The sequence below is a fragment of the Cynocephalus volans genome, chromosome 2 (assembly GCF_027409185.1).
Source record: "Cynocephalus volans isolate mCynVol1 chromosome 2, mCynVol1.pri, whole genome shotgun sequence".
Lineage (NCBI taxonomy): Eukaryota > Metazoa > Chordata > Mammalia > Dermoptera > Cynocephalidae > Cynocephalus > Cynocephalus volans.
Window position 1 is genome coordinate 122,596,657 of NC_084461.1, and position 21,324 is coordinate 122,617,980.

The following is a 21,324-nucleotide window of genomic DNA, read 5'->3' on the forward strand; positions in this document are numbered from 1 at the left end:
TTTTTTTGGTGTTTATTCATTGTGGCAGGGGGTTTCACAGTCCACCGGTTTAAGACTAATGACTAACTAGGATGTTGCTGTGGTTGCCAATTTGGTATGGCTCCCGCCGTGTCTGCTCAGTTGGCCTCTAGTGTCTTGTGTGTGTGGTTGCCTCGGGTCTTGGGCTTCTCCGGGGAGCCACCTTTCTGGTCAGCTTGTACTCTGCTGGGCTGGTGGATCACGTACCGCAGGGTGTGTGATCTCTGTTGAGCTTTCACTTTCTGTACAGGACTTCTCCCCGTTCCGTGTGCTCTGGCCCAGGCTGTTAGATCGTGCAGTGGCGACCCCACCGGGTGTGTGGTTCCTGTCGAGTCTCCGCCTCCCTGGCCGCACGTCTCCCCCCTCTGTGCACACTGTGCTGGGCTGGGGCGTGTCTTCTGCACCCCTCGTCTATCAGCTGGGCCTTCAAGACCCTGCTCAGCACCGCCTCGGCCAGGAAGTCTACCAGGTTTCTGCTAGGCACAGACGACCGGTCTCTCTGGGTGCCTTTGTAGCACTGTGTAGATCTTTTTCGGGTCTTGTTCACCTTTGTATCCCCCCGGTATAAACCGAGTCTAGTGCCCGCCTGCAGCCTGCTCTCCGGCAGGTTCAAGCGGACCTGGGAACTCTTCTACCACACTATTCCCAACCAGAAATTCGTTAGGCTTTTTTCCAAACTGGTGGTCGCAGAGATGGTATCTGCCTCCCAGTAACAGGAAGTTTACCGGGGCGGAGTCCAGGGTGTGGTGGAGTGACAGTCGGCCCGCCCGTACTTCCTAGCCCTCCCAAAACTGGTCGGGACGCCCCACACCCACAGCCCTGCCAGAGAACCGCGGAGGGAGTGGGAGAGGAGGTCGGCCCGCAGGGTCCGGAAAGCCCCGCGCCAGGCCAAGCAAATGGGCTCAGTGATGGCCGAGCAGGGCGGAGCTGCCCGCACCTGGGAAAATGGAGGCAGCACCGGGGCAATGAGTGGCCTGGTGGTGCAGGCGGAAGCCGCGTGGGCATCCACCCCCCCGAACAGAGCTGTGCCAGGGATCACTCACAGTGCTGTGCCAGGTCGGGCGCTCGCTCTGTCTCTGGTTTGCCGCCTTTCCCAGTTCTCGGCGCTGCCGCCTCGGGCTGTTCAGTCGCGGCGCCGCTCGGGCGCTCCCAGGAATCTTCTTTAATGCCGGCCTGAAACCTCGAATCCTGAATAGGGCAGCTGGCCGCCTTCTTCAGCGCGGCCCCGGTCTCCGGGATCCTGGCTGCATCCACAGCAGCCCTGGCGCCGTGTTCCCTGTTTCAAGACTCACTTTTGCAGCTAAGAATCAGTTCTTTTCCTGCTCCACACTTCAAAGCTGTTGCCTGTAAATGAGGCATCCTCTCCTGCCGGGGGCAAAGTGGCGTTGAGCCCCCACGACCGGCCAGCAGCAGCAGTCCTCCCTTAAGAGATGGCCAGGGGAAGGTCCACAAGTTTCCCGGCTGCCTGAGGCCCAGTGGCCACCTTTTCCACCTCAGCTACTCCGCGCCAGCCGCCGCAGCCGCCGCCATCTTGAAACCTAAACTAATTCTTAAACAACAAACAGTCAAGACCTTCTCAGCCATAAGGCCGAGTCAATTCTCTCCCTTTCCCGCCTACAGCTTATTCACCTTACTTTCATTGAAAACTCCCAGCTCTCCTTTAAACCTTGCCCTCCCATAAAACCCAGCCACTCTCATCCCAAAACACTCATGACCCTTAGAACACAATTGCATGGAGGCTTTAGACCTCTTTCTCAATCCTTTTCCACACATCTCCCCGCATCCCATTACGTGGTTCATAGATGGGAGCGCCACCTGCACGCCCACCCTGCCACCTCCACATCAGCTCCCCGGGTGGATTATGCCATAGTAAATCTAACACAAGCTATTGAGGCTGCATAACTCCCAAAGGAGGCTGGGGTTATACACTGCGGAGGACACCAAAACTCCAATGACCCCATAGCCCAGGGAAACAAACTCGCAGATCTAACTGCAAAACAGACTGCTCAATCACCAGGCTCCCACTTTTCCTCTCCTGCTCAGGTCCTTCTCAAGGCCCCTACGCCCTTATCCCAATACACACCCCAAGAAATACAACACCTTCAACAGTTGGGAGCACAGAGGAAGGACAACTGGTATACTCTCTGGTTGCTATGTCCTCCCTACCACACAAGCTGAGCAAATCCTTTTAGATTTCCATAATTCAATTCATATAGGCTATGAACTCCTACTACACCTTCTTCAGCCCTTATATCACTCTCCCCACAAAAGGACATGCTATCTTCTAACATTAGTAGATACCTTTTCAGGTTGGTTTGAGGCTTTTCCCTGCACTTCAGAAGATGCTACAGCAGTAATGCATGCTCTCACCTTAGAAATCATCCCTCGTTTTGGCCTACCCACCAGTTTCTCACTCACCTACGGGCTGCCCCCCGCAAGCCCACAGGCCTCAGCCCCCTCAAACTCATGTACAGTAGGTCCTTCACTCTCACACCTCTCCCTTCTAGCTCATTGCCTTTAGGCCAGTATCTCCCTACTCTTTCGCTCATTAGGGATTTAGGGAACAGGCCAACCTTCTATTACCTCATCCTTTCCCCACCATCCTCTCAGACTTTGAGCCAGGGACAGCAAATGTATATTAAAACCCGAATCCCAAAGCCTCTCTCGCCATGTTGGGAAGGGCCTTATACAGTACTTCTCGCCACCCCTACAGCAGTAAAAGGACTAGGAAAGGCCCCTTGGTATCACTTATCCTTGGTAAAACTAGCACCTGAGACTTTACCCCAAAATCGGTTAACACCAAGCCAGAGGGGTCCATCTACTCAAACCCCAACCCAACATCTCCTCACACTTCGTCCATTTTAGGACCCATGAAACTGAAAATCTCAAGGGCCTCCACTCTTCCCCCAATCCCAAAAGAAGGATGATCTTTCCCCCAGAGATTATCCTCTCACTCTTGCAGACCTGCTTCACATCCCTCGCACAAGAGCTACAATTATACTATCTGTTCTAGTACTTGCTACAGGATTGGCAGCAGCTGTCCCAAAAGATTGTAACATTATAGGAAGATTTCTCCTGGCACTCCTTTACCTCCTATCAGTAGGATGCTTCTTAGCAATTTTATTGCGGCAATGTCCCCTTTAAATTCTTTTGGCTCCCTAACCCCTCGCAGCCTTCCCATGTTTTTCTTCTATCTCAGTGCACTCTCTTACCTGGAACATGGACGTTCCAGGTCCGCAGGGATGATGCAGTCCTCAGCAAATCAGACTGATCCCCGAGTGATTCATCTGTCTCCCACTAAACGAGAATCTTTTTGTGGCCACCCCCCTCCCTGTCAATGCATCCCGTAACATTTCCACAAACATCTCTTCACTTTCCTCTAATCTCACCTCAGTGGGAACTGTCAGCATTATGTGGGGCCTGCCCACACTCTGCCTTACTAACACCAAATGCTACCACTCACTTACCCGTAACCTCCTCATCCATGCCCTAAAACCAGAATATATTTCCTTTGTAAAACTGCATTATCCTGTTGCCTGCCCCCGTGACGTGATTTCTTGCATATTCTTTTGGCTCATCCCTGACATCACCCTCCAGACAGATGGAGAGATGGAGATGGGACTGGGACTAACTTCAGCCCCCCTCTCTCAGGAAGTGCCCCGCTCCCACAGAGCACTAATTTTACCTTCTAATTGGGGCAGGGCTCCTTCCTGCTACTGGGACTGGCATAGCGGGCCTTGCTACTGCCTCTCAATTCTATCAAAAACTCTCAGAAGAACTAAGTATAGATAGCATCTCCTCCCTCCAGCGACAGGTCACCTCACTCGTGATAGTCACTTTACAAACCGTCAAGCCCTTTACTTCCTTACAGCTGAGAAGGAAGGCACCTGCCTCTTCTTGGGGTAAGAATGCTGTTATTATGTAAATGAGTCCGGGGTGATCCAAAACAACATAAACCATTTCACTGAACCCTTGGATACCCTGGCTTATGCCCCTACTAGGACCCCTAACTGTGCTGGGACTCATCCTACTTCTTGGTCCCTGTCTCTTTTGGTGTTTCTCTAATTTCCTGCAGGGATGTATACAGGCTTTCACCAACAAAAAGGTTGCCAAATTGTTCCTGCAAGGAGGATAACAGCGACCCCTCAGAATCAGCCACCCTTCCCCGGAGGAATACAGCCTCCCCACACAAAACCAGTACCCCGCCACCTAATTGTTTTACCCACCAACATAAATTTTTATCTTTTCCATATCTTCGCCCATCTCCAGCAGGAAGTAGCTTCAGAATAATGAGACCTCAGCCCTTTCCCCCTTTTTACTATACTTAAAAGGCAGGAATAATAGATCCACAACATAACCAGCACCATTTTACACAAGCCCAGGTACAAAATGGCGCTGTCCACCTTGTCCCCTCCCCTCCCCCATTCTCTTTTACAAGAAGTCTCATGGCTTCTGCATGCGCAGAACTCTCCATTCCCATGACCTAACTCAATCCCCACCACAGAATTATATTGCCCAGCTCTTGGCACCAACATACCAATATAAGCTCTCACCACCCTATGTTAGCTGCAGTCCCCCATTTTCAGGGCAGCCCCTGGCTGTCCTCCATTCTAAGTACAGCCTGGCATATTTCTTTCTTTAATAAAGCTTGAACGGTACCTGGGATCTCGGCTCACTTTCTTTCGTTATGAAAGGGTCCTCAACTGTATCTAATTTTTTTTTTCTTTAAAAAATCTGAAGAAAATATAAGAAAATTTAATTTATTAAATCTGAGTAGCGAGTATAAGATTTTCCAAACTCCTCTTCATGTTTGAAATATTTCATATTTCTGAAATAATATGAAGAAAAAACATTTATATACTCTTGTTGCAGGAAAGGCTTTACTCAGTATGTCATAAAAAACAGAAACCATGAAAAAATAGATTATCAATTTTCTGTAAATAAAACATTTTTAACTTCCATATAGAAAAGTATCATAAATAAGGTTGAAAAAGAAATATACACATTTGGAAAAATATTTGCAACACAAAAAAGTTAATCCCTAAAATATAAAGAACTCTACTGTTTGCAACAATGCCCTCGGTACAAATTGCTCCACAAAGTTGATCCAATCAACTTTGTCTCTTTTGAAGGAATAGTTTTTGAGGTCTCTGTTTAATACAATATTTGTTCTGATCCTAGGATGGGTCCTCCTAACTGGCTTACCTCCTGGTTCCCTCCTGCAAACTAACCAGCCTATAGTCTATGCTGAAGATAATTCCATGAATCTCCTTCCAGTTGACTATCACAACCTCCAACATTCTTGAGAGAGTGGTAGATTTGAATTTCTGCAGGTTCTGATGCAAATGAAGTCAGTTCCTTTGGGAAGAGATCAGGAGCTATCTGTTTTATCACCTGCTTCTCCCCCAGACAAAACCTCTGATTTAGGACTCTGGAGCTGGGGGTGAAAACAATAACAAGCTTCTCTCTGAGTGACATCCCCAGTGTAGGAGTTGAGCACTCCTTGGGTTGGGGGACGGCAGCCTAAGTAACTCTGAGCTTTCCTCTCTTGGCATAGAACTATCACCTCAGGCACTGCAGCAAAGGCAATTAGGGCCCCAGTAGCTTCAGTGTGCCATACCCAAGATAGGGCCTCTCTTCCACAAGTTGGGGGTAAGTTGACAAAGGGACCACCTTCCAAACTCTCAAATGTACTTAACCTGGGACTTAGCCTCAAAAACAGATAGTTCAGAGCAGGATGGGAAATGCTCTTTCTGGGAAGAAAGCCCTCCAACTGGGAGCTAGGGAAGAGGGAATCCTGTGTTCTTGGCTGTACCAATCTGGAGTCGAGTCCCCACTTCACTGAGCTGGAAGTGGGGAGGGTAGCAGTGGTCCCATGTCAGATAACACAGACTCTTGTCTTTCATGCCAAATTTCATAGATTTCCTTAAGCATTATGTTTCTTTATTTACAGGTTGCCCTTAGGACCACTTCCAGAGGCTTTACTTTTTATAAAAAGGTAATTTTCACCAGTTTCACTGGGGAGTGACCCAGCAAAACTCCTCACATTATCATGCCAGAAGTCAATCTCTCCCATATCATTTAAATGTTTTACAGTGAGCAAGTATATTCTGTACTAAACCAACAAAGGTTTTAAAAATAAAAATAGAGAAAGAGAGAAATTGAGGACTGTTAGGAGGTAAGAAAGAACTTTTGAAAACAGTAGAAGACTCCTGTGTTGGCGCCTCCCTACCAGTCTTTATAGTTCCACTCTTCTCTTTGCTTAGAGATGAATTATTCTCTTTCTAATAAACTCAGCCCATGAACAGGCACTTAATGAGAAACCTGACAGATCTGAAGTAGCTCCAACTTTAGGAAGCATTGTGGATTCTCCCTTGAATCCAGACATCTAATGGGATGCACATGGAACCAAGAAAGAAATGTCATAAGCAATGAAACCGTGTTGGGAACCATTGTCTAGAACTGATGAGAATGACATCAGAGCCTAGTTCTCAGGTGAAGCAACTAGACTAAAATAAATGCTAACAGCACTGTTTTCTCTCTTTTTGCCACTCCTGGTATTTTGTGGCATTTCTTTTCTTCACCTGCTGTTATAACCCTATCTTTCTATGATTTTGCTATGTTGCCAGAAATGGATTTCTTCTTAATCATTGTGCTTGGGATTCAGCAGAATTTCTGAATTGGAATTCATGTCTTTCATCAATTCTGGAAAAGTATCAGCCAAACCTCTTTAAATATAGCCTATCCCACATTTTCTTTTTCTTTTTGGAATTCATGTCAGATCTTTTCATTGTCCATCTCTTAACCACTTTTTAATTTTTCTATTTCTCCATGCTGCACTTTAGGTAATTTCTTCAACTTTATATTCCAGTTCATTTAATTACTCTTTATGTGTGTCTGATCAGTTTACCTTGTCTTCTGAATTCTTAACTGCAATTATTAAATTTTCCACTTCTGGAAGTTCTATTTGTGCTTCAACCTAAGTGTCCATGAATGAATGAATGAATGAATGAATGAAGAAAATGTGTTGAAATTAAAAACTTTTGGCCATAAGGGTATGGAAAATGTTCCCAAGACAGTTGTCAGTTTTTGTTGACAGATACAGTGTTCTGTATCTCTTAGGATTTGAACTTTCCATTACATTTGGCTTTAAGATTTCTCTCTCACTTTCTTGTAGGGCCACCACATAATGAATATGATATTATTAATTTTTCCTGCAGTTATGCAGAGCAGTGGCCTACAGTTTCTCGTCTGCTGAATTGAGCATTTAAGGAAAATTTTAAAATTTAATCCAGCATCTCTAAGTATTTTGAACCAAGATTGTTTCTTGGGAAATATAAATTGCCATTTGCTAGATATGGAAATCTCCCAGTTCTCTTCTCTGTTACCTACTGTTTAAATTTTAATTACAAAAATAATTCATATTCACTGGAAGAAAAATGAAACAAAATAGGAGTATAGAAAATAGAAGTCCTCCCTGCTCTTGGTGGCTTCCTTTCTCTCACTGATTTTTGGTGATTTCAGTTTTTGTGTTAAACCATTTATGTTCTAAGCAGCCACATAAAACTTACTCTCTATAACATGCTGTGGGTACCATAGACTTGGGTACCAATTCCCACTCTCAAGAAGTTTTCAATTTCGTTGGGGAAATAGATGAAAGAACTGGTATACAACAGAGAAGTAGATGTACTAAAGAGTAGGCTTAAGAGTCCAGTCAACAAATGCTAATGAAGTCGAATAAAAAGGAAAGAACTTTGCGGGCCAGGGTTATGCAAGGAAGAAATTAAGAAGGAGGTAGTCAATAACAAAAAAGTCTGAAAGCAGCCACATAGATGATGTAGAGGAGACAGGGGCACATCACAGATATAGATTCAAAAGAAATGCTGAAGGGACAAGTTCATTAAGCAGAGTGGTGCCTTCCTCCCCAGAATGAAGACGTGGTTTCTGCAGTACTTAGGCTTTGAGTTGATTTTCCATTTGTCATCAACTGCCATTTGAAAAACGTAATCCAACTTTGAATGTAGCTATCCAATTGCCTGGGCCAACATTGGTTAATATGCTAATCAATTTATCAGATACAAATGGTTTGAGCACCTCACCTGTCACTTTAGGAGTGTGGAAAAATGAGCTACGAGAGACAAGAGGTCAGACTAGTCCTAGGAGTCACAGTTGAACTTTTATTCAAATGTCAGCATCTCTAATGCCTGACCTCATTCCAGTCTCTAACTTTCTATTTTCTGGGCCTTCTCGCAATGGGGCTACACACTCATTCCATGGCTTTAGATTTCAAAAGGGTCAAGGTCTGGTATATGAATCATACACTATTACATCATTAATAAAAGCAGCACTCTCCACTCAGCCTCCATGTTATCTGAAAACAATTCTTTTCAGAGGTATCAATTTTTTCCTTTGTTTCTTCATTTACTCATTCAATAATTATTTCCTGAGCATCCACTCAATGCTAGGTCCTGTGCTATAGGGAGACAGCAAGATTAAGATAGAAAAGGGATCCTATCCCCATGTACTGTCTAATAAGGGATATGAAGAGTAGAGAAGTAATCAAACAAACATATAACTGCAAATTGAGATGAGTGCTATGACGAAGCAAGGGAAATTTAAAAGGAGTTTAAAAGACCTGAGAGGGATTTTGGAAATTTTTTATTTATTTTTTTACAGCTGACCGGTAAGGGAATCAGAACCCTTGGCCTTGGTGTTATCAGCACCATACTCTCCCAAGTGAGCTAACCCGTCTGTTGGGAAAATAGAATAGGTTGGTCAGGGCCCTCACCTTGGATCCGGTTGGGTGTGGTTTTAGTACATACTTTGTAAGCTAATTGTGTGTGTGTGTGTGTGTGTGTGTAATTAGTGCACATGTGCGCCAATGTATCTTTTTAGTTTTGTTACTATTCTTGTGTGTGTGTGAAAGAGAGAGAGAGAGAGAGAGAGGAGAGTAGTTTGAGTGAAGCAGGCAGGCAGGCATGGGCATCTGCCCCACGCAGCCATGCTTTCCAACCTACGGTTTCCCAGGACCTTTTGGCTGGTTACCTAGCTCATAGACCTGCGTAAAGTTGTCTGGGGACTCAGCCTGGCATGTGGAGGGTTTGTGACCCAGTCTGTGAATGGGCTTGAGGGGTCTGGGCGCTCCAGATCCCTAGCTCAACAATCGGCCCAGTCAGCAGGGTTACTGGCAGGTAAAAGAACCCGACAACTGCTGTGGTCGCCTAGCTTTACAATTGGCATCACAAACAGGATTAAGAGCCACACATAGCCAGTCCAGGATTTTGGAAATTTTATCAACATGAATATATGTTCATTTGCAAGTAACAGAATAATGACTAACACTGGTTTTTTAAAACAAAGACATTTAATTATCTCTCACAAGAAAAGTCTGGAAGTTGATGGTTTCAAAATCACTATATTAGCTAAATTACATGATAAAGGACCCAGCCTCCTCCTGTCTTTCTCCTCTATTACCGTCCTCAGCAGGTTGGCTTTTTGTCCTTGTGCTTCTTACCTCACTGGTCCAAGGCAGCTGCTGCAGCTCCAAGACAACTGCAATCGAAGCAGGAAGAAATGGGCAGGGTCTCTATACTATCTTTTTTTTTTTGGCATCTGGCCAGTAGAGGGATCAAACCCTGTATCTTAGTGTTGTCAGCACCAACCTCTAACCAACTGAGCTAACTGGCCAGCTCTTTCTTTTTATAACAGCAAAATCCTTCCCAGAAGATTCCTAACAAACATCTCTTTATGTCTCATTGGTCAGAACTGGGTCACATGCCCACCTCTAAATCAACCCACATGCACAGAGAATGGGATTACCCTGTGTGGTTGAAACTATTCATGGCTCATTTCCTAGCACTGGGAGAGGGAATGCCCTCCCTGAACATGTTGCTGCCTTCACAATATTGAGGTTCCTTAAAGCAGATGAAAAGGGGGAATAGTTGTTTAGTAGACAACAATCAATAGTAGGGGAAAAAACCCACAGGACTTATTCACCAATTTAATCTGAAAATGAAGGGAGAAAAAAGACTCAAATATCACTCAAAAGTTTCAAATTTGGTTTAGATCCCTGTACTGGCCACACTCTTCCCTCCCCACCCTTCCCCCCAAAATGTTTCAAGCTTGGGTAAGTACAATAATCACAGTGCCGAGAACAGATAAAAAGAGAATGGAGGAGGAAATATCTAGTTTGTGAGAAAGACAATAATGAATTCTGCTTTCTTCTCCTGGAATTTGAGGTGCAATCAGACAGTCTGATAGAAAGGGAGGATGAGAACTAAGGAGAAAGGCTGGACTTAAATGTAGACACTGGAGTCATACAAAATGAGGAGGATTTGAAACCACAGGAATAGATAGGACCATTAGGGGAGAAAATGAAAAGAGAGAAGAGGGACAGGCTGGAGGAATCTTGGTGAATAGCTATAATCAGAAGATAATAAGAAGATGATGTTGCCATAAAAGGAAAGGGAGAGGAAGTAATTAATTACAGACATCCCCAAATCAAGGGACTATAATGACATGGCAGCCAAGAAGCAAAGTTTCCAAGAGAAAGCAGTGGCCAATCCTGTTGACTATGACAGAGATGTCAAAAATGACAAAGTACTCTTGAAAAATTTCAGGGATCACGGGGACAGAAACCAGATTGTAGAAACAGTGATTCTGCGTGTATTAATGTAACGCTCATTTGCACTAATTTTTATCTCTTTGTCTACGCTTTGAAGAAGTTTGGAAGTGAAGGGAAGGAAAATATAGGTTGGCAGTTGGAAATAATGGACTAGCTGGTTAGTGGATAGGTAACCTGAGTACATCTGTGGGCTAAGAAAGAGCCTAGAGAGAGTGAAGAGTGAGGAACAGTGGTAGTGATGGGGAAAACAAGAAGACATGCAGAGGCTGAAGGTCACAGTAAGGACAAAAGCACGTTCAACAAGAGACATGAAGATGTGGAAGCGATATTGAAGGTTGCCAGAGAATATTAAATGTTAGAGAAAATGGAAAATGATTTTCAAGATATCTAGTGAATAACAAGGAAAAATAAAGGTCAATAGAATTGAGAATATTGGTCCCCAGCAAGCTCACAAACACCATCAGGAGAGGGGAGAAGATGCAGATAAGCACTGAAATTCATTGAGGGAAGCAGGAAAAAACCTGGAAATTGAAGGCCAACGGATGCAATGGGACATGGTTATACAACACTGGCCAAACCGTTAAAAAAAATTTTTTTTTTTTTGCAGCTGGCTGACCTTGGTGTTATCAGCACCACACTCTAACCAAGTTAGCTAACTGACCAGCCCTAAATAGTTAAAATTTAACTGTTAAAACCTCAGTGGGAAAAAGCACAACTGAGGAAACTAGAGAGTCAACAAACCATGGGGTGAGAGGGTACAAGGGTAGGACACTTTCATTTTATAAGGGATGGATATAATCCAAAACTGCCAAGGATGTTCCAAAGAGAGAGAGGTTAGAGTAGAATCCTGTTCCAGGGATCCATGATAATGGAACATAATCTCGCCACAACTGAAGACACATACACATCCCCCCTTTTTTATACTGGTCTCCGTTCCATGACATCCTGCAAACTGGGGACAGTTCCAACAAAAGCACCGCACACATGAACGCTTGTATAACTGCATAATAATTCGTACATGTGCAGATGAGAATGTGGGTTATTAATGATGGATGTGGGACATCAAAAGTGACTGAGGCGGGGACATGAAAACAGTGCTGGTATTTGGGGCGGGCACATCAGTTTCTTGATAGTTTAACTCCTGACAGTTAAAAGGTAAAGGCTATATGCAGGGAGGTAAGAGGAAAACAAAAGCAGGCAGCCAATTTGATGAGAAGTAAAACCAAAACCAGATTACAGAAAGCTGCATGGCCTCTGAAATTCACAAGGCCTTTCGAAGACTTCTCTTACAGAGCAACACAAATGACTTGTATGGAACTCCGGAGACTCCTGATAGATCATACTATAGACACATACACACAGGTTCCATCGTGAGATAAAATCAGGTCATAGGGGGCCCAACGAAAATAACTTACGTGAAGAAAGAGAATGAAGGTTTAAACCATGAAAAGATGAAGCTGCTAAAAGCATCAGCACCCCTATCCCTGCACATCTTCTTCTTGTTTGGTCCCTGGAACTAAGAACCTGACTTTCAGAAAGCCCCCACCCTTCAGTTTCATTTCTCTGTTTCCTTCTTCAAGGTCTCTGCTTCCCTGAGTCTTTGCTCCCACTAGCAGGCTGAGCAGGCAATACCCAGAGTGTAACATTGTAACTGTTTCCCTCTGTTAGCCCAAGGTTTCTGTCTCCACAAGTCTCTGTTCTCATGAGCAGGCTGTATCCAGAATGGAACACTGTGACTGTCTTCCTAGGCTAGTCCAGATGCTAATCTTAACCCTATAAAAGAAGACACCCAACTGTCTCTCAGTGCTGATGCCATTTTTCAGCTCAGCCCAGCAGGTCTGCTTGCCACTTACTAATAAAATCTTTTCTTCCTTTACCTGGCTAGTGTCTCCTTCCTCAGAGACCTTACACTTATCAAACAGCTTGACTTGTCTTATATATGGGCAACAAACAGAAAATGTATATGACCCATAAATAAGTCTGAGTAATATTTAAATAAAGGCACAAACTTTATTTCAGTGGCCATATAAATTACATTTATGTCAACTCTCTTTTCCTGATCTTGTAATAATTGCTTCATGTTTAACATCAGGAAATAGATCTCTTCATCCACAGAAATGTGTGTGGAAGCCTTATTACCCAATTAACCCAGGTAGGCAAAAAAACCCTCATGAAGTAGCAAGATTAGCACCAAGAGATATGTGTTAGAACATAAGCACCTTAACAGTAGAGAAAATGAGAATAAAGGTTTGTACTGTAGAAAGAAAAGAAATACTCATAAGAATTTCCTTATAGTGAAAACTCTTACTAAAAAGGACACATCACTGGCTGGCTAGTTAGCTCACTTGGGAGAGCGTGGTGCCGGTAACACCAAGGTCATGGGTTCAGATCCCCATACTAGCCAGCTGCTGAAAAAAGAACAAACAAAAATAACAACAAAAAGGACACATCATGATGAGGGTGATGATGATGTTTATAACACCTTATCATGACAGGTACTTTATAACCATTTCACAAGGCTTATCGTGTATTATGTTATCTGATACTCACTCAACTTTATAAAATGCACAGAACACCTATTATATTCCCAGATAACAAACAAAAAAGGTGAGGTTTGGAAAGGCTGCACATATAGCTCAGTTGGTTAGAGTGCTACCTTACAACACCAAGGTCACGGGTTTGGATCCCTGTACCAGCCAGCTGCCAAAAATAACGAAAGGTTTCACACAGGCACACAGATAAAGAAATGGTAGAGACTGGACTTGAACCTACATTTTTCTGATTCTAGGTCCAGTGTTCTGGCCTAGTCCTTTTAAACATTCAAACATCCAGACTTACTAAGCAGTATTCTTGCCCATCAGCAGAAAACTAGAAAGAATGACTTCTAGATAACACCCCAGCCCTGGGACTCCATGATACCTGGGTGCTCACTATCCCTTGAATACCCTCTTGACAAAAAGCAAGCTCATCCAATGGGTATGGGTATGCACATGTGTGGCAGGTGTGTGAACACCTAGGAGCAGTTAGGGAGGTGCAGAGCCAATACTTAGGACATCAAGAGTAAATAATGAATATCAGACTAGAGCACTGAAACTTGCCTCTCTACACAGAAATAGTCTTACCTTACCTCAAGTTCCTCTTTGCATAAAATGTTGACATTTTCATGGTGTTTGGGAGCCTGCTGTTGGCTTCCAAAAGCTCAGGTGCCATACCATGCTGTAACTGTAACAGCCCTCCAGTGAGCCATCAAAAGAACATTTTGAATGCAGCAGTTCGCTTGCCACTAGAACACTAAACTGCAATATTTCATATTTATCTCTATTTAAATTTTAGTGATGCTGAATAAATGTTAACACGGTCCTATGATAATATAATCACAGAAAAGTCTTAATAACACGACATATTGTCACTGCCCCTTAAGCAGGCCCAATTCATGTTTTGCAAGTCACTTATTTAGTCTCCCTTAACTAGGATGTGACATGAAGATGCTACAGTTTCCCTAAAAAAAGTATTTCCAGAAACAATGGCAAGGGACTTGTAAAACTATTTGTTCATATTGAAGGTAGAAAGAAAGTACTTGAGAGTAAGGTAAAGATTTCCAAAAAGGGTCTGGAGAGAGAGAGGTTAATAATATTTGATGTATGTATTAGTCCATTTCTGTTGCTCATAACAAAATATATGGAACTGGGTATATTACAAAGAAAACAAAATTTATTGCTGACAGTTTCCAAGGCTGGGAAATCCACAGTCCATGAAACACATGTGGTGGTGATGGCAGTGTCCCCTCACATTGCAAGATGGTAGAAGCAAAGAGAGCAGACAGAAAGACAGACTCTCCTCTCTCTTCTTTTAAAGCCCTCAGAACCACGCCCCTGACCACCATTTTTAATCCATTCACTACAGCACGGTCCTACAATCTAATCACCTCTTTAAGGCTCCACCTTTCAATTACCATAATAAGATTTCCCACCCTCTTAACAGTCACAGTGAAGACCAAGTTTCTAATACATAAAACTTGGGGGACACAATTCAAGCTTCAGTGAGTTTTGGGGGGGCATAATTCAATCCACTACAATGTAGTTCTTTTCTGGCTTGAGAAACAAAAAAGTGAGCCTTAGTAACTTCTCAAGCCTCTAAAGACTTATGAGGATAAGACTGTGGACTTCCCCAGGGCTGAAACCATAGCTACCGATGACAAACTCAAAGATTCTCCACCTTTCCAGTGGATATACAGGAGATTTCTCAGGGCCTCTCCTAATAGCCCCCACCCACGCCCTTGCAGTAAGAATCAGAATATATTTATTCCTGTTGTAGAGGCACAAATGGCCCTCAGAGCAGATTTTTCAAAAATAGGAGGAACTATAGTTCCAATGACCAATTGTACATGAAGATATCTTGGCCTTTTCAGGATGAATATAATGATGTGATGTCCACATGTATTTCTGCATCCTCTCTTTTGAGATGCTGCTTCTTCACTCTTGCTTAGTCAGTCTTCTAGCACAAGCCAAACTAATTGAAATTCTAAAGAACTCCCAACCCAGAGAGTACAATACCTGACAGCATGTGGATTGGTTCCAGACACCTTGGGGAAGACACATCCCCCCAAAAGGCCCTCCTTGGTCAAGTTCATCACTTATTCATCACTAGATGTGGCTATACTGCCAAAAAGAATCAACTCTTGGAGTTTATTCCCTTCCCTCTCTACTATCTATGACTGGTCAAACTTCTTATTAGCTTTGAACACGACAGACAATGTGACCTAAGATGTGTTATTAAATGTCCACATACATAAGATAGGGGGAACAGAGAGTCAAAAAGGTTGACAACATGGGTAAAAATTCCTATCTATTTGGAATAAAGGCAGAATCAAATTCTTAACTCTAGTTTCATTGGGATTACACTGAAATGTTGGTAGGGATGTGCGCAAGTTCAAGTGTAACCTTCTTCAAAGCCAATTAGGTCAAACAATGCTGATCAATGTGATATCCATCCACACTGCTCACCTGGAAAAGGCAGCCCCCAGCACAAATGCAGCATACTCCTTCACCAAGGGCTCTGTGCTGTTCAGCCCATTGATCACCACTTGAAGGCCACCAAAGGAAAGCAGGTCCTGCGCATTATCCATCTGCAACAAAGGCACTGCTTAGTATAGTATAGCCATCAAGTAAAGAAGAGCTCTTCTTAAAACCCTTTTTTTGGTGACTATCCAAAAACAAATTAAAAAGCCAAATAAAACCCAATAGTGGCCTCACTGACTAATTAGGAAAGGGTATGTAAAAACAAACTGAATTTTTAAATAATCTTAAATTTGAGAACTCTGAATTCATCTAACATAAGAGCACCCGCATGGGAATCAGCGGAAATGGCACCTAGCTATTGCTTATGCCAAACATGTCCCGGAAAATTCTAATACCGTAATGAGTCAGAAAGCTTACTCCTAATGTACAAGCTGTTCACACAAAGAATCTGGCGTCATCAGTACCATTAAATGATGCCATGCTTCCTGTTAATGTCCAACCCCAATGCGGGTAGCAGAAGCAGCAGACATTAAAAAAAAAAAAGATAAAAGATAAAATAAAAAGCTGATTTTTAATTAGAAGCAAGAGACTATAAAATGATCCCTGTTGATGGGGGGGTCAGGGGAGGAGGAGAGAATGCTAGAAGAGAGCTAGGAGAAGAATAACAATAGTACCCTTCTTTTCTGTCTAAGGTTGACTGAATCTGAAAATATTCACAATAAAATCTGTACAAAAGTGACTCTCCCAAAGGTTTCAGTCTAGGCCTGTGCTACTCACTAGTGGCTACATATTAGAAAGTGTGTACCGGGCCACTCACCGGCCCCGAGGCTGCCTCCATTTTCTCAGGTGGTGGCGGCTCCGGCCCGGCTTGGCCAGGCCTGTCCTCCTCGCCCGGCTCGGCTCCTCACTGAGCCTTCCCACTTGCTTGCCCCAGCGGAGGGCTTCCCGGGCCCTGCGGGCCGGCCTCCCCTCCCACTGCCTCCGTGGTTCTATGGCGGAGCTGGTGGTGTGGGGCGTCCCCGGCGAGTGTCGGGAGGGTAAGGAAATACGGGCTGGGCCGACTGTCACTCCACCGCACGCTGGGCTCCGGCCCCGGTAAACTTCCTGTTACCAGGAGGCAGATACCATCTCTGCGGCCACCAGTTTGGAAAAATGCCTAACCGATTTCTGGTTAGGAATAGTGTGGTCGGAGCGTTCCGGAGTGCGCTTGAACCTGCCGGAGAGCTGACTGCGGGTGGGCACCGGAGTCAGTGCGCGCCGGGGGGATTCAAAGGTGAACCGTGTGCTGCGGGCTCCTCCCCTGAGGAGCTCACGCTCTGGTGTGGGAGATAAGACAAGTACACAAATAACCATGATACCAGGAGGAAGGTGATAAGTCCCGAGAAAGATCTACACAGTGCTACAAAGGCACCCAGAGCGAGCAGTCGTCTGCACCTAGCAGAAACCTGGTAGACTTCCTGGGCGAGGCAGTGCCGAGCAGGGTCTTGAAGGCCCGGCTGATAGATGAGGGCTGCAGAAGACACGTCCCAGCCCAGCCCAGTGCGCACAGAGCGGGGAGACGTCTGGCTAGGGAGGTGGAGAATCAGCAGAAAACACACACTCTGCGGGGCCGCCACTGCGTGATCCAGCAGCCCGGGCCAGAGCGCATGGAACAGGGAGAAGTCCTGCACAGGCAGTGGAAGCTCAGCAGAGACCATACACCCTGTGGTACTGCCCTGTGATCCAGCAGCCCAGCACAGTCTAAGCTGACCAGAGAGGTGGCCCCCCGGAGAGGCCCAAGACCCGAGGCAACCACACACACAAGGCACTAGAGGCCACCTGAGCAGTCACGGAGGTAGCCATACCAAATTGGCAACCAAAGCAACATCTTAGTTAGTCAATAGTCTCAAACCGGTGGACTGTGAAACCCCCTGCCACAATGAATAAACATCAAAAAAAAAAGATACCAGAAATATAAAAAATCAAAAAAGTACACCACCAAAAGTTAATAAATCTCAAACTCTAGATCCTATAGAATAAGAAGCCCTTGAAATGACTGACGAGGAATTTCGAGTGATAATTCTAAGGAAACTGAATGAGATACAAGAAAACTCAGCTAGACATCACGATGAAACGAGGAAAAGTATACAGGACCTGAAAGAGGAAATGTACAAGGAAATCGATGTCCTGAAGAAAAATGTAGCAGAACTTGCCGAACTGAAGGAGTTATTCAGTGAAATAAAAAACACAATGGAGAGTTTAACCAGCAGGCTTGTCGAAATTGAAGAGAGAACCTCTGAACTTGAAGAAGGGCTGTTTGAAATAACACAAGCAGACAAAAAAAGAAGAAAAAAGAATCAAAGGCACTGAAGAAAATCTGAGAAAGATATCAGAAAACCTTAAGTGCTCAAATATCAGAGTCATGGGTATTCCAGAAGGGGAGGAAAAAGGAGATTGCATTGAAAACATATTCAACAAAATAGTGGCAGAAAACTTCCCAGGTATAGGAAAAATCACAGATCTTCAGATCCAGGAAGCTCAACGATCTCCAAACGTATTCAACCCAAAAAGGCCTTCTACAAGACATGTTATAGTCAAATTGGCAAAACTCAGAGACAAAGAGAGAATCTTAAAAGTTGCAAGAGAGAAGCGTCAAATCACCTATAGGGGAGCCCCAATCAGGCTAACATCAGACTTTTCATCACAAACCCTAAAAGTTAGAAAGGAATGGGATGATACATTCAAAACACTAAAAGACAAAGATTGCCAGCCAAGAATACTCTACCCTGCAAGGCTATCCTTCCAAAATGAAGGGCAAATAGTATATTTCTCAGACAAACAAAAACTGTGGGAGTTCACTACCACACGACCACCCTAACAAGAAATCCTCAAGGGAGTACTGGGTTTGGTTCCTGAAAAATAGCTACCACTGCCATAAAAACCCAAGAAAAATCAAAACCCACTAGTATAATAAAAATGGCATTCATGAAGAGAAAACAAACAAACAAAAAGGCTATCTACAACCTAAGGAACCAACAAACACAGAAACCAAACAGTAAATCAGAAAGCAAGGAACAAAAGACACCTAAGACAACCAAACAACAATCAGTAAAATGCTAGGAATAAATCAACACTTTTCAATAACAACTCTCAATGTAAAAGGCTTAAATTCCCCAATCAAAAGACACAGACTGGCTGACTGGATTAAAAAGGAGGACCCAACTATATGCTGCCTTCAAGAGACCCACCTCACCTATAAAGACTCACATAGACTAAGAGTGAAAGGATGGAAAAAGATTCAACATGCAAACAGAAAAGAAAAACGAGCTGGAGTAGCTATTCTTATATCTGACAAAATAGACTTTAAACTAAAAACCATAAAAAGAGACAATGAGGGACACTACTTAATGATAAAAGGACTGATCCATCAAGAAGACATAACAATCATAAATATGTACGCACCCAATGTTGGAGCAGCCAGATTTATAAAACAAACTCTATTAGACCTAAAGAAGGAAATAGACACTAATACCATAATAGCAGGGGACCTGAACACCCTACTGTCAATATTAGACAGATCATCTAGGCAAAGAATCAGTAGAGAAACACAAGATTCAAATAACAAAAATTAGAAATGAAAAAGGTGATATTACAACTGATTCATCTGAAATACAAGGAATCATTCGAGACTACTATAAAGAACTATACGCCAACAAATTTGAAAATCTGGAGGAAACGGATAAATTTCTGGACACATACAAGCTCCCAAAACTGAACCATGAAGACGTAGAAAATTTGAACAGACCAATAACAATAAAGGAGATTGAAGCTGTTAACAGAAGGCTCCCAACAAAGAAAAGCCCAGCACCAGATGGATTCACAACAGAATTTTACCAAACATTCAAAGAGGAATTGACACCAATTCTTTACAAACTTACAATTCTTACAATCTTCTATTCCAAAAGATTGAAACAGACACAAATCTCCCAAACTCATTCTATGACGCAAACATCATCCTGATATCAAAACCAGGTAAAGATATAACCAAAAAAGAAAACTACAGGCCAATATCCTTGATGAATATAGATGCAAAAATCCTCACTAAAATACTAGGAAACAGAATACAGCAACACATACGTAAAATTATTCACCACGATCAAGTGGGATTCATCCCAGGGATGCAAGGTTGGTTCAACATACGCAAATCAATAAATGTGATACACCACATCAATAAAATCAAAGACAAAGACCATATGATCATCTCTACTGATGGTGAAAAAGCATCTGATAAAATTCAGCACTCATTCATGACAAAGACCCTCTATAAGTTAGGTATAGAGGGAAAGTATCTCAACATAATTAAAGCCATATATGACAAACACACTGCCAATATCATCCTGAATGGGGAAAAGCTGAAAGCTTTTCCTTTAAGAACAGGAAATAGACAAGGATTCCCACTCTCACCACTCCTATTCAACATAGTGTTGGAAGTACTAGTCAGAGCAATCAGAGAAGAGAAGGAAATAAAGGGCATCCAGATTGGAAAAAAAGAAGTCAAACTGTCCCTGTTTGCAGATGACATGATCCTATATATCGAACAGCCTAAAACCTCTACAAAAAAACTCTTGGAATTGATAAATGATTTCAGTACAGTAGCAGGATACAAAATCAATACACAAAAATCAGTAGCATTTCTTTTCTCCAATAGTGAACATGCAGAATGAGAAATCAAGAAAGCCTGCCCATTTACAATAGCCACCAAAAAAAAAAAAAAAAAATTAGGAATTGAGTTAACCAAGTATGTGAAAAATCTCTATAATGAGAACTACAAACCACTGCTGAGAGAAATTAGAGAGGATAGAAGAAGATGGAAAGATATCCCATGCTCTTGGATTGGAAGAATCAACATAGTGAAAATGTCCATACTACCCAAAGTGATATACAAATTCAATGCAATCCCCATCAAAATTCCAAAGACATTTTTCTCAGAAATGGAAAGAACTATCCAGACATTTATATGGAATAATAAAAGACCACGCATAGCCAAAGCAATGCTGAGCAAAAAAAATAAAGCTGGAGGCATAACACTACCCGACTTTAAGCTATACTACAAAGCTATAATAACCAAAACAGTATGGTACTGGCATAAAAACAGACACACTGACCAATGGAATAGAATAGAGAATCCAGAAATCAACCCACACTTACTGCCATCTGATCTTTGACAAAGGCACCAAGCCTATTCACTGGGGAAGGGACTCCCTCTTCAGCAAATGGTGCTGGGATAACTGGATATCCATATGCAGGAGAATGAAACTAGACCCATACCTCTCACCATATACTAAAATCAACTCAAAACAGATTAAGGATTTAAATATACACCCTGAAACAATAAAACTTCTTAAAGAAAACATAGGAGAAACACTTCAGGAAATAGGACTGGGCACAGACTTCATGAATACGACCCCTAAAGCACAGGCAACCAAAGGAAAAATAAACAAATGGGATTATATCAAACTAAAAAGCTTCTGCACAGCAAAAGAAACAATTAACAGAGTTAAAAGACAACCAATAGAGTGGGAGAAAATATTTGCAAAATATACATCTAACAAAGGATTAATATCCAGAATATATAAGGAACTCAAACAACTTTACAAGAAAAAAACAAGCAACCCAATTAAAAAA

At 43.0% G+C, this 21,324-nt stretch overlaps 1 protein-coding gene and 1 non-coding gene across 8 annotated transcripts in view; one reads left to right on the top strand and one right to left on the bottom strand.

Moving 5' to 3' along the window:
- Positions 1 to 21,324, bottom strand: part of SIL1 (SIL1 nucleotide exchange factor) — a 242,533-nt gene that overhangs the window by 59,463 nt on the left and 161,746 nt on the right. For all 7 annotated transcript variants that reach the window (XM_063087069.1, XM_063087074.1, XM_063087071.1 and 4 more), the window contains one exon: positions 15,646 to 15,767. In XM_063087069.1, coding sequence (XP_062943139.1) covers positions 15,646 to 15,767 — 122 coding nt within the window. The remainder of the gene's footprint in view (positions 1 to 15,645; positions 15,768 to 21,324) is intronic.
- Positions 12,973 to 13,046, top strand: TRNAT-GGU (transfer RNA threonine (anticodon GGU)). The gene has a single exon. It is a non-coding gene; the product is annotated as a tRNA-Thr (tRNA).